Source organism: Saccostrea cucullata, unplaced genomic scaffold (genome assembly GCF_032062105.1).
Source record: "Saccostrea cucullata isolate Sc308-1 unplaced genomic scaffold, CSIRO_AGI_Scuc_v1 ctg5512, whole genome shotgun sequence".
NCBI classification, from domain to species: Eukaryota; Metazoa; Mollusca; class Bivalvia; order Ostreida; family Ostreidae; genus Saccostrea; species Saccostrea cuccullata.
The window spans coordinates 12260-25722 of record NW_026929135.1 but is presented as its reverse complement, the minus strand read 5'-3'; the positions used below and the strand labels follow the sequence as shown (position 1 = coordinate 25722).

The following is a 13463-nucleotide window of genomic DNA, read 5'->3' as shown; positions in this document are numbered from 1 at the left end:
ACCTTCAATGTCATGCAATTCTTTGATTTTTATATAATTAAAACTTTGCCCTATCCTTTGGCTAGAACCAGAAACCCTATTCCTTGTAAAGGTCTGGTGGAATAACTTAATAAGGAAAAAGGAAAAAAAGAAACCTTGTAGAAGATGGATCCCAAATTAATAAAGTCTCAGGGAAAAATTGTCTGGTACATGTAGTCTTAGAGGACCAGAGAATTAAATAACTTTGTCTGAAAAAAAAACAATGCTAAACCTGTTGATATGTATGCAAGGGATGAAATTTATACAGTTCTCCAAAGGCTTGTTTCAAAAACACATATCTTTCACACATAAATCAATAAAGCACTAATACATAGTTTGTCAGGAGGATATACATGTATTTTTGATACAGTATATAAAAATGTGTAAAGTCTCCAAAACATGTATAAAATCCATAAACAGTGTAATACTATGTATTCTTAAAAACATGATTGTTTTTTAAAAATCGTCAGGATTAATGTACATTAAAAATTCTATATGCTGCCTTCAGTTCAATATTAAATTTTGAATAAAACTGAAAATTTATAGAACAAAAAGTCAGGAGACTTGATATAGAATTTAGAGGTAGAAAAGTTTTGATCGAAGTATAATATAACCATTACGTTTATCTATTTTAAGACGTTTATGATATGATGTCCTTGACACGAGTTGGCAGGATATCCGGTTGTGATGGCTGCACATCAATCGCATTGCCTAAAAGTGCCATTATGTCATCGGGAATGACGTCACAGTCATGATAAACTTTGATCCAAACATCACCTGCCAAGTCAATAAAACATATATCTAGAAGAGGTATCATTTCAAATTCATTTTTGTCGATTTAATTTATATGTTTATTAAATGATTTTAAGAAAAAATGTTAAAAATATTAGTGTGTTTACTACATTTCTCGGATAAGTGAAACATTTTTTCAATTTTATACATGTAATATACACAACTGTCATCTTGCTACTTTCCACAAGGTTAGTGTTCAACAAATGAAAACTTCAGAAATTATTATAGTATAAAGAATTTCCCTTATTGTCTTAGAAATATGGAATATCGCATAATTTTCCATACCTGAAAATTAACACCTTTAATAGTAAAATTTCAATAACAATGCACAAATTGAATTAAATGACAAGGAATTCAACGGGAAGTATTACTCAGTACATACTAAAACTCTTTAATTGAGATGAGCACTCAGTATCGACATACTGACCTTCTTTAATGCTGTCCCCGATATTCACACATATTTCCAAGCCAACAGAATGATTAATTTTGTCACTACTGGCCTTTCGTCCTGCACCAAGTTTCAAAGAACACTCGGCACAGGTTCTTGAATTTATAGCAAAGACGAAACCTTTCACAGAAAAACAGACATTTTATACATTGTGAAAAAAGTGAAGGAAAATAAAAAAAAAGACATAAACTGAAACACTTGAAAGAATCCAATTACCAGAGTGTTTGCTTTTGAGCGTAGTTACAGTCTTGGCTTTAGGGAGTACACTCCACAAATCGGCCCCCCTTGTACACAAGACCTCGGCTTTTTCTGGATTTGCTCCTTGTGCGATTATCATTTCCTTGAATTTCCTGGCTGCTTCTCCATTGTTCAGAGTCTCTTTGAGTTTCTTTTGTCCTTCTTCTGTAGAACTAGCATTACCACTAAGAAATAACAACTGTCCACCTAAGAATGTATTTAAAGATTTACACTAAATATAAAATGATGGAAGCATAAAAAACATGCATAGTTCAAAGCCAATTGATTACCTTTCTTTAATAAAAGTTTGCTCATAAAAAAACATATGAAGATTTCAAATTATTATAAAGCATTGAATTATACATTCTAAAAGAACATTCATCGCAAAACATTATTTTACCGACGAATGTGCTGACAAATCAAATAACCCGCGATAGTTGAACTTTGTCTGCAAAGCGGATAACACATTCAAAACTACAATTTATAACTAATATTTACATTTATTTATATCAAAACAGATAGATTGGTAAAATGTCGCTTCTTTGAATATATTATGCTATTTTATATGAAACACGCCGCACTTTTCCTACAAAGAGAAAAAGGTTTTCAACGTTAGCGTGAAACTGACTTAATGTAATTGAATTATGGTCCTCACGATAGCTCAGTCGCTCCAAAGAAAAAAATACCATGAATCATGTGAATTTCTATTTCATCAAAGTGGTAATCATAAACCACTGAAAGAAGTACTTGTACTTGTCATTACCAAGTCTAAGGACAAGGTCCTCCAGTTCGGATGGTCCGTTTCCATGGAGACAGTTCACGGATTCGGCCACTTCTAGAGCATTCCCGATCATATTTCCTATTGGGTTATTCATATCGGTCATTAAAGCCACTGTCTTTATTCCTAAACCATTACCAATCTCAACCTGTTCATGGCATATGAACACACATGAACATTATTTCTGCAAATTTCAGAATATTTCTTTAATATATAAATGTATTTAACAAGCCATTTAAAAAAAAATTTAAACAAGAAAATTATTAGCACTTGATACAAGTAAATTAAATAAAAATACAACATTTAAAGTATCTGCTGTGTTACAACGCACTTTGATAAATTACGCACTTTGAAATTTTTTTTTTCATGGTGCGTTAAATTTGGGACTAAATAAACGTAATTGAAAAAATAAAAATTCTTTTCAAAGAGCGTTAATATCGACCATATTAACGCTCTTTGAAAAAAATGTGTATGGTTTGGTCAATATATTTGCAAATCTTAACTATGATGAATAATTGAATCTGTTTGATAACTCTTCGGTGATAAGGTCACCTCAGGTTGTGAAAGTGAGCGATTTTTACTTTGAAAATTCTTTCTCTCTTAAATGTTTTACTGTACTTAATTTTTTTTCAGTTTGCATGCATTTTATGTAAACTAAAATTTACCGAAAGTTTTATACCAGTTATGTAAATACATATATTTGGGTGTAGCATAGGCATCGGTACCGCGAGGGGGAGGGGGCTTAGGCACATAAATGTTTTGCAAAGATATACATAATAATATAGGCATTGAAAATTGGGGCTTACCTTGGGGGTGGGGGGTGTTCCTATTTCAAATTGCTACCGACGGCTATCTACAATTTATAAGGAAAAAACAGTTTTGATGATAGACCTTCTTACTCGTCTTCTATTTGTTCTCAATGAGGCTATGAGGTTAAATGAGTACATGTACATGTAAAGTTTTTCGAAAGATATAATTATTACAAAACTATTCTTTCAATCACTAAAATCTAAGTCTAGAATTTTTTGTTTTATATGCATATTTTTTCAAAGTGCGTTAAATAAAATGTCTATGTACACTCTTAACGCACTTTGAAATTTTTTTTCAAAGTGCGTTGACTGTGTCCCAAATTAAACGCACTTTGAAAATTTTTTTCAAAGTGCGTTGATTTTGTCCCAATTTTAAGGCATTTTGAAATATTTTCTCAAAGTGCGTAATTTTTTTCAAAGTGCGTTGCCACACTGCTGTTTGAGAAATACATGTTGGCCAAACTGGAAGGATTTCGACCGCTTTTCTAACTTTCTGGTAGCTGCGGAAAAATAGCCTGAGTTGATAATGTTTTATTTAAAAAAAAATATTGCACTAACCACCCACTGCATGCTGACTAGTCATGTAAAAATATAATGTCAGATACTGACAGTTAGGGGTAAACGTGTTGATTATTGATATAAAAACATTTATTAACAAACGATGTAATTTTGTTCCCGCAGTGGCAAAATACTCTAAATATGATGTGTTTTATCTTACCATCTTTTTAGCCAGTTCCCTCGACTTGACTTCATCCACCATCATTGCCCCGACGCCAAATTTCACATCCAGAACAAGGGCGTTTAGCTGCTCAGCGGCTTTTTTCGAAATTATGGAGCCTGAAAAAATAATAATCTTTGTTGGGAAACGTTTTAGTTTTACTTTTATTACCATTTTTTTTTCCTATGATCTTGAGTAGACATTATTTACTTTATCTTTGAAAGGACTCTAATCTCTTGATTTTGAATGCTGTTAAATCTGTTTTTCTTCTTATATTGAATTGTACGATTTCCGTTGGTCCATAAACTGAGTTTACAAATTAAATGTAAAAAAAGCTAATCAAAAAAATATAAAATCAGCAATTTGCAATACACAGCAAAAATATATATGCTTCAAAACCTGATATGAGCCCAATATTGTCGACTGTTCCAGTGACGTCACGAATGGCGTACATTTTCTTATCGGCGGGAACAAGATTTTCTGTCTGACCTACAATGCAGCAGCCGACATTTGTCAATATCTGCAACATTTTATCCTTAGTTGCAGAGACGGACAGCCCCTCAATGGACTCCAGCTTGTCTAGTGTTCCGCCGGTGTGACCCAGACCTCGCCCGGAGACCATAGGGACCTGAAAAATTAAAAAAAAAATGTTTCAGTCTTCTACCATTTCGATTATAAAATCTGGTAGAGTGCAATACTCGTACATTTGCTGTTTCATTACGATACGGGTCTACCTTTTTAAAAATTCCACTCAAGAAAGTCAAGGGAATGTTAAAGGGTAGACATAAAAAACAATTATCGATCTTAGAATCCAAATATGGAAAGAGGGCAAAAATTACGTTGACCCCTATTTTAAAGGTAAGATCATGTGCTTAGGATGCGTGAGAATCTCCCGTTTCAAGAGAGGTCACACATGCCGCGAGAAAAATCTTATGATGGTGAATGCAGTAAAATATAAATTATGATGCTAATGTTTTTATCTCTTCTAGCTACTCTTGCCTTCATTCCACAAGCAGCCAGAGCTGGCGCCAGAATGAGACTAATCTTGTCACCCACGCCACCTGTGCTGTGTTTGTCTACTACTTTTCCGTCCCACTCTGCTGGCCAGGGACCCAGTACATCTCCCGAGTTCTTCATAGCTCCAGTTAAGCATACGGTTTCTTCGTCCGTGAGACCTTTCAGGTATATAGCCATCAACATGGCGCCTGCAACATACATTGCTCTTGCATGTAAACACTCGTCTTTTTAGAATTTATTAATTTCATTAAAAGAAAGACAAACAAGCTAAATTTTGGGTACTCTGAAAAAAAAAATAGTTTAAATCTCAGTTTATCTAAAAAAAAAAATTATAATAATAAGCATTAAAAATGACCTACGCTTCAACCAGTAAGAACACAACAGTACTGACAAAGATATAATTTTGAAGTCACACGAAATTCGATGTTGCTATTCATCTATTACTTCAAGAGTTAAGTTGCATTCTCAAAAGCTATCATTCATATACTTTTGGCCAATGAACCTCATTGTTTTAATTGTACGGCAATTTTCGAAAAAAAATATATTTACGGTTGGCGATGTTTTATAATTATAGTTTTTTAAATCTAGAAATAAATGACTTCCGGTTTGATCCTAGTAGGGATCCAGTAGCGTTTGTTTGATGAAAAAAAATAAATGTCAGGAATTTTTCTGTTTTTGTAAGTGTACGAGAAGCCCATAGGAAGCAATTTTAGTTGGTGGGGCACAGCTATATACATGTACTAGTATACATTTTCAGCTGGGGGGGGGGGCACTATCAGACGTGTTCATTTAGCCTTTTAGGGGACACGAGCAAAGATTTGCTATGTATTGTTTGCTATGTATTGTTTTCTACAGCATTCTATATATCGGTAAAATTATTAGGGACCCGTGCCCCCCCCCTTTCCTATGTCCATGTATGAGGACGAAAATCAGCATAGCTATCCTTCAGTGCACGGAGTATATATTTTATTATATATTGGTGCCTGTTTTGGAGGGTAACAGTTGAAATTGGCACCCCAAGGAAAACCATTGTCAACCGACGCGTCAGCGGAGGTTGACAATGGTTTTCCGAGTCCTGAGTGTCAATTTCAACTGTTTCCCTCCAAAACAGGCACCATTTATTTTATTATACTGAATGTCTTCTTGATTTAGGATGTCATCAAAAAAATCGTCGATCGTCTTTACGTTCACGTTTAGAAAGCTTTCAAATTCCCCGCTATTTCGAAAAAGATTTACTGACCTCTTTATTGTTAATTTGATAATGTAAGAGTCCTTTTTCATCTAAAGGTTCGTCATTTCTTGCACTCGCAAGCATGTTTCGTCTGTCTTTTGTTGTTTGTTGTAAGCTACATCGGAGACAAGCTTTTACTGACGTCAAGTTTATTCCGGTTCTTTCAAACGCGCAACTGACGTTTTGAGAATTCTACGGTGAACCGTACGCGCATAATTTCCACGCATGTGACATTACGTTGTGTTACCCGTTGCCACGTGTGTTGCTACGACTGAGGGTAATAGAACGGATTGTCAACTGCGTCTAAACCAATCAGATAGTAGTATTTAACATGAAAGTATAATAATATCAAATGCTTACAAGTCGGTTATCAACTATAAATACCCAAAAAATAAATAAAATATGTGGATATGAAAATATACATCTTTCAGATCATCATAAAGATCTACTTCCATTCTATAGGGATTCGTATCTTCAGTTGATGTCAGAGAAAGTGTAATTGAACCTTAAAAAATCCCGTTTTATCTACTAAGCGTCCTAGCAAACATTTAAAAATCTGATATTTATTGATTATTCATTCTCCATTTATTCACAATGAATGACCTTAAAAAAAATGTCATCTTTGTCCGCGGACAGATGTACAATGAAGATGTTTTTCACAAGATTTAAACTTTACGAACAATTGCGATTATTGACATTCGATAATGAATCTGTGCGCAAATACGAGTTCAACGGGATGAAAAAAAAATCGACAAGGCAAAAACAAAAATGTATTTTATTTTATCATATTTTATTGACCAATTTGAACTGTGTGTTATGCGTGTTTTTTTTCCATTTATATAGCTCACACCTAAAGCAAAAGCAGTATTTTTCACTATAATGAACCTGTCAGTTGTTTTACTTAAACTGCATGATGGGGAATGTGCTGTCTAATGTCATGCAAATATTTTATTTTTAGCACCTTTATTTGAGGTTGAAAAGGGTAAATCAACAGTCCGAACCTACGTTTCTGCCGGTACAGTTTGCTTCAGGTACCTGTATATATTCTTTATCACGCTGACTCCATATCAGTGTTTTGAATCTTATGTTAGTTTGCCATGTTACCAGCACGTTCCGATAACAGACATAATCCAGTTCTTATTTTACTCTTAGACATATCTTTTGGGTTTATCTGCTGACCGAAACGTTGAGATAAAAACAAATACTTCAATTCTTCTTACAGCACCGCATTTCTATAGAACTGCATGTTTCATTAAATGATTAAGTGAAAGCAAACAACGGAGTTACCCACAGAATTGTTTATGTGTGCAAATACACAGGTGAAACCGACATCAATGACTTTACAGCATGTGGATTTAAAGTCAATTTTCTTAATTATTGAAAGGATTTTTTTATTAGCGAGAAATTTTTCACATGCAGAGAGTTGCACAAATAACTATACTATTACTATTCCTTTTTATCAGAATGATCTGTAAATTAAATATGTTTCAAACAAAATTCCTTTGTTATACACATATCATTATTAATTGTGACCAATATCACCTTCCATTCGCCCCGGAAATACTTACTTGTATAAGCATTGTAGTCGAAATGTTTAGATTTACAGTGGCATTTAATATAAAATTGATTGTCGATATAATTTACAATAGGGCCAACAATATTTGAGGAATGTCAGAAAATGCCAATCCATTTCTTGGAGTCTGGCAAAGCTTGCTAAGTAATTATCACGAATGGACACACGTGTGTAAGATAAAATCGATCTCTCATTAGCTACAGAGGAAGGTCAACAGCTTGTCCGAATGTGTCTGTGTGTGCATGTTAGTGTGTAACAGTTTCATGCCCACTATATTTCTTTTTTATCTGCATGTATGTTGTGTTCATTTAAATAAATAATGACAAAATACGCATTTAAATTATAATATAATTCGACTTAACAATTGAAAAATTTTGCCATGGACCAGCCTCTCTCTCTCTCTCTCTCTCTTTCTCTCTCTCCACGCGTACACATATGTAAGGCTTGATAAATTATTATCCACGAGGCAAATGCAGATGTTATTGTTTTTAATAGGTCACCAGGACCTCATCTAGGTGTCTCTAGGAAAGAAAGTTTATGTCATTAACTACATTAACTTTAATTATTAAAAGAATCTTGAATTTCTTGCAGGCGAAATGCTCTCTTCTCTCCTACAGGTTCAATACGCCACATCTATAACTATAAACATTGTACATGTTATGTAATATCTTACCGAGCTGGCATTCCTGCACTCCTCCACTGACCACCTCCCTGACGAAATATTCAATTTCCCCGGGGGTGAGGGCATTCCCATCCCTTTTTTTAATAAGCAGATCGGGAATTCGGAAACTCGTCGTGGACATCGTAGGTCACTGTGACTTCAATCGCGTAAATTCACAGCTTTCCCTTCCATGTGCGTTTATATGGATGCAGGTTGAGGCACGGAAGGGATTATTAATGATGCCACTTGATAACCTTGAGTGTAGCATCAAGTGCTTGCATTAAAAGAAAAATAATTACTTCATGTGTAATTGTCGTTTAAGCTTATAATATTGTTTTAAAATATTAAAAAAAAAATACAAAATAAAACGAAAAAAACAAAAACAAAAAACAATACATGAGGTACGTGAACACGTTAAGAAAATTGTATGCATGTACATGCTACACGGCGGCTTCTGTGGTGATTTCTTTATTCAATAGCACGAATGAAATACTTTAATATAATTTTTGTCTCCCGTGAAAAAGTAAGATACATGTATTAGTTGTAATAAAATTAAAAACAGTACATATTTATTAATTATGTCTAGTTTAATTAATCATTTTGACTGTATACATGTACATTTGTCCTTCTGTATAAACATTATCATCATGGAAGAAGACAATATTAAGGCATTCTCTCTTGCCGCATATATACATTTTATTGTTCATTGGCACATATTCGTCCTTGCTGTAACAAAGCATTTTAACTGAGTTAAAAATTCATTCGAAGCTCATTTTTCAGTATTTTTTCAATATTGAATATGGAACCGCTTTTAAAATTAATTTATCGATTTTTATGCATACCTAAAAGATGACTGCACTTAAGGATTTGCGAAATTTGCGTCAAAATAAACTTTAAACATCTTATCTAAAGTAAAGTAAGTAAGTTAGTAAATTGTTTATTATAGTGATATGTGTTATACAGTACAATGAAAAAACATTTAATACAATTAATATCCAAACACCCGGCCCATCGGACCTATATGTCACTTTTAACAAAATATATGAAAAATATATACACAAATATTGCGCATGGCGTTTTTTGTACAACTGAGATTGCCTGTGCATTGTGGCAACGCACTTTGAAAAAATTACGCACTTTGAAAAATTTTTTCAAAGTGCGTTAAAATTGGGACAAAATCAACGCACTTTGAAAATTTTTTTCAAAGTGCGTTAAATTTGGGACCGACTCAACGCACTTTGAAAAAATTTTTCAAAGTGCGTTAAGAGTCTACATCAATATATTTTGCCATGGAGGCACTTAACGTTAATAACGCACTTTGAAAAAAAAATCATATTTTAGTCATGGAAAGATTTTCTTTGTTATTTAAGGAATGAAGCTAATTTCAACTTATGTTATACGATATAACATAACTTATTTCCAATTTACGCTTTATAAACCGCGAAGCGAAGCGGTTTATAAAAAAGCGTAAACTGCCCCAAGTTTTGTTATATCGTATAACATAAGTTGAAATTAGCTTCATTCCTTATAATTTAATTTCAGTGTAGGCAATAAGAAAATTTTTCCTCCAGAATAAGGCTTTAAATTGAGCATTATTTTAAAAGTAACGTCAAGCGGAGCAATACGTTTTTGACGTAACTCATTGTGACGTAGGCAAGTTATGTTATACAAAATATTATATGTTCCTCTGAATTATTCAGCCAATGAAATCGCTTGATACAAGTGAAATTAAATTATTTATCTTTCAAAAAACTAAACCTAACCCTAACCTCAAAAATGAATTGATTTTACTTCCGTCGAAAAGAGGAGAAGACGGGTATAAGATCCCTAAGTCCAAATCTTTATCTTTCCAATACATAGGTGTCGGTAACAAACGGGGTGGGGGGGGGAGCAATAAACCTAAAAAGGGTACGCTGCATTTTCAATGCTTATACGATGTATATATCTTTCCAAAATATAATTCTTTATTCAATAACTTTAAGCCATATGGCTCATCAGTTTATGTAAACAAAAATACATAATGACGAGAGGTGAGAGTCTGCAAGGGGTGAAACCCCTAGTGTCCATCTGCCTGAATCCCATACTGATATACACCAACAGATATACAATATATTTCCAATTCTCCATTATTACATAAATAAGTGGGGGGTTTAGCCCCCCCCCCCCATCCCCTCCCCAGTCTCGATGTCTATGCTATACTCAAAGCATTCATATAATTATGTATTAACCTAACTGGTATGACTTTAAAAACTTTCAATAATAAATGAGTTAATTAAAACAGATGAAAACTAGAAATTTTTAGGTACAGTAAAATGTATGAGAGAGAAAGAATTTTATAGTTTTGAACAATCAAATTGGCCCCTTTTTATTATGATAAATGCTAAGTTGCTTAAGCTGTCCTCTGTTAGTGCCACCTATACACCTTTACATCTACTTATCAAAGACTAGAATAGAAAAAAAGAAGAAACGAATTAATGAACTTAAACAATCGTCATTCTTTTTTTCAAGACCCTTTAATTTTCCCTTTTATTTTATCAAAACCTTAAATATTTAAAACGTCAGTATCTCAGGTCCTACAGTGACTTTCTCATAAAAAAGTTATCAAACCAGGATCTGTTATTTATCATACCGATTATTTGAAGGAATATTGATCAATCTTTACATTTTTTTCAAAGTGCGTTAATATCGTCGATATTAACGCACTTTGAAAAAAAAATATTTTTTTCAAAGTGCGTTAGCTTGGTCCCAAATTTTAACGCACTTTGAAAATTTTTTTCAACGTGCGTAATTTTTCAAAGTGCGTTGTAACAGTGCATGTATGAAAGGTATAAATATTTTTAGGTCTGCGTAGGAAAATTTGTTAAAAGAAAATTTACACTCTCTTGATCTAACATAGAAAAAGTTGGGTTACACCTAATACTAGTAAATAAATCTGATCTGAAATTTAAATATTCTGTACAATTTAATAAAAAGTGGTACTCGTCTTCTACTTCATCTTTAGAACAAAAATTACATAACCTATCTTCTAATGATTCTCCTTTATATCTTCCAGTTTCAACTCTAACTGGTAAAATTTCACATCTAAATTGAGCAAGAATAGATCTTTGAAATTTTGAAATATTCCTTTCTAGGTAGTTTTCAGTATTAAAATGTGTTTTGAAATCTTTATACATACGTAATTTAGGTAGTTGTTTTATCTTTACTACGAAAGCCTATTAGGATCAATCTATAGAAAAAAAAATTAAAAGGCGTTATAACAGGAAAAAAGGCATTATTACGCCTTTCCATTCCAAAAGGCGTTATTACGCCTTTTTAAAAGGCGTTATAACGCCTTTCTCAAAGGCGTTATTACGCCTTTCCAAAAGGCGTTATTACGCCTTTCCAAAAGGCATTATTACGCCTTTTTAAAAGGCGTTATTACGCCTTTCCAAAAGGCGTTATTACGCCTTTCTAAAAGGCGTTATTACGCCTTTCCAAAAGGCATTATTACGCCTTTCTAAAAGGCGTTATTACGTGAATACTAAACATATTTAGCCCAACCGAGAAGGGGGGGGGGCAGAAATCTTACCTTTGGGACATTAATTTCACAATTAGATAAAGGACTAATTTAATTCTCAAAAAATAATTTAAACAGATAGCAATTAGATTTCCAGGAAAAAAGATTTTTAAATGCGTCATATATTTTCGATGTTAAACCAACTGAGTCAGTCTTTTTTTAATACAAGGCACACCTCTACCAAGGGTCATTGCTCATTATACCCATGCAAATAGTTTGCCTGCTTTTTTCCAAGAAGAGAGAAAAACATCTTCAAATGACATGAATTTTAATACATGGCAAGCTAAGCTCCAAGATACATCTGCCTATATCCTAGATCTTCACAATTAGAGTGTTGCCTTCTCTTAATACGAATGCAAGCATTTGTCAGTGAGATGTGCAGGAATATAGAGAATTGCATAAATAAAGATGGTTTTAATTAAATCTTTCATATATTTATTAACATAAAATAACGCCTTTCCATTTTCCTTTTCAAGTAGGCCAGTAGTACGAGTGTGAATGGGGTACCCCCTCCACACATACACACTTTTTGGGGAAAAGTCTTGCTAGAGTTTAAATTTCATAATTAACTATCGGTTGTTTGGTTCCTGAACATTTTGTTGCAGTATGTAAAACTGTGGCAAATTACTGCATTTAAATAAAGTTTTACCGAGAAGTCCCTCCACGAGTTTGGCCAGTAGAGGGGTGGGGGGGGGGGGGGGGGTATTAAAATCACGGGCCTGTTAAATGCAAAATAATGGTTATTCAAAAAGCGTAATAACCCTTTTAGAAAGGCATAATAACGCCTTTTAGAAAGGCGTAATAACGCTTTTTAGAAAGGCGTAATAACGCTTTTTTGAAAGGCATAATAACGCCTTTTAGAATGGAAAGGCGTAATAACGCCTTTTAAAAGGCGTAATAACGCCTTTTAAAAGGCGTAATAATGCCTTTTGGAAAGGCATAATAACGCCTTTTGGATAGGCGTTATAACGCCTTTTAGAATGGAAAGGCGTAATAACGCCTTTTTTGAATGGAAAGGCGTAATAACGCTTTTTGGAATGGTAAGGCGTAATAACGCCTTTTTTCGCATTAATACTCCTTTTCAAAAGGCGTTATAACGCCTTTTGAATTTTTTTTTCTCTTTAGATTGATCCTAATAGGCTTTCGTACTAGCCATTCACTCTCATAATTTAAAAGTAATCTTTGTTCAAATTCAACTATATCAAACATTAATAACCTATGATAAACATGTTCACAATTCACCGATTCAAATAGAAATTTAATTTGCGACGTCCAGCTATATTTATTACATTGATTTAGTTCCCACAAGAAAACATGTTTTGTTATGCGGTTGTCCTCCATTGTCAGTAAACGATTCTAGTATCGTACAGCGTTAATGCAGTGTCTATGGAAAGGCAGCTTCCAACCGAATTCTCCATGTAATGCTGGTATCGGCGTAAATCTGTGTACCCCCAAATAGTAACGAAGTGCGCGATTCTGTACCATCTCAATGCAACTTTACTTAGTTACAATAATTAAAAATACGCATTTACGATGTACGAAACTGTTTTCTAAGGCGGGGGTCCTCACAATTTATCATTTCTCCGTACGATTATGAGGACTCCCACTTTTTTTTTACATAGACA

At 33.6% G+C, this 13463-nt stretch overlaps 1 protein-coding gene across 1 annotated transcript; it reads right to left on the bottom strand.

The window, feature by feature from the left end:
• Positions 1–253: 253 nt before the first annotated feature.
• LOC134279878 (thymidine phosphorylase-like) lies at positions 254–8499 on the bottom strand. Its single transcript, XM_062762293.1, has 8 exons — positions 8295–8499; positions 4800–5005; positions 4200–4428; positions 3801–3919; positions 2259–2421; positions 1475–1702; positions 1238–1378; positions 254–795 (listed from the first exon to the last, which is right to left on the bottom strand). The coding sequence occupies exons 1-8, from the start codon at positions 8422–8424 to the stop codon at positions 659–661; spliced, it is 1353 nt and encodes a 450-aa protein (XP_062618277.1). The 5' UTR covers positions 8425–8499; the 3' UTR covers positions 254–658.
• Between the last annotated feature and the right edge of the window lie 4964 nt (positions 8500–13463).

Coding starts and splice junctions, on each gene's coding strand:
- LOC134279878 (XM_062762293.1), bottom strand. CDS start 8,424: ATGTCCACGACGAGTTTCCGAATTCCCGATCTGCTTATTAAAAAAAGG. Junction 4,429..4,799: donor TGGCTGCTTGTGGAATGAAG/GCAAGAGTAGCT, acceptor TTAATTTTTCAG/GTCCCTATGGTCTCCGGGCG. Junction 1,703..2,258: donor GGACCTTGTCCTTAGACTTG/GTAATGACAAGT, acceptor ATACATTCTTAG/GTGGACAGTTGTTATTTCTT.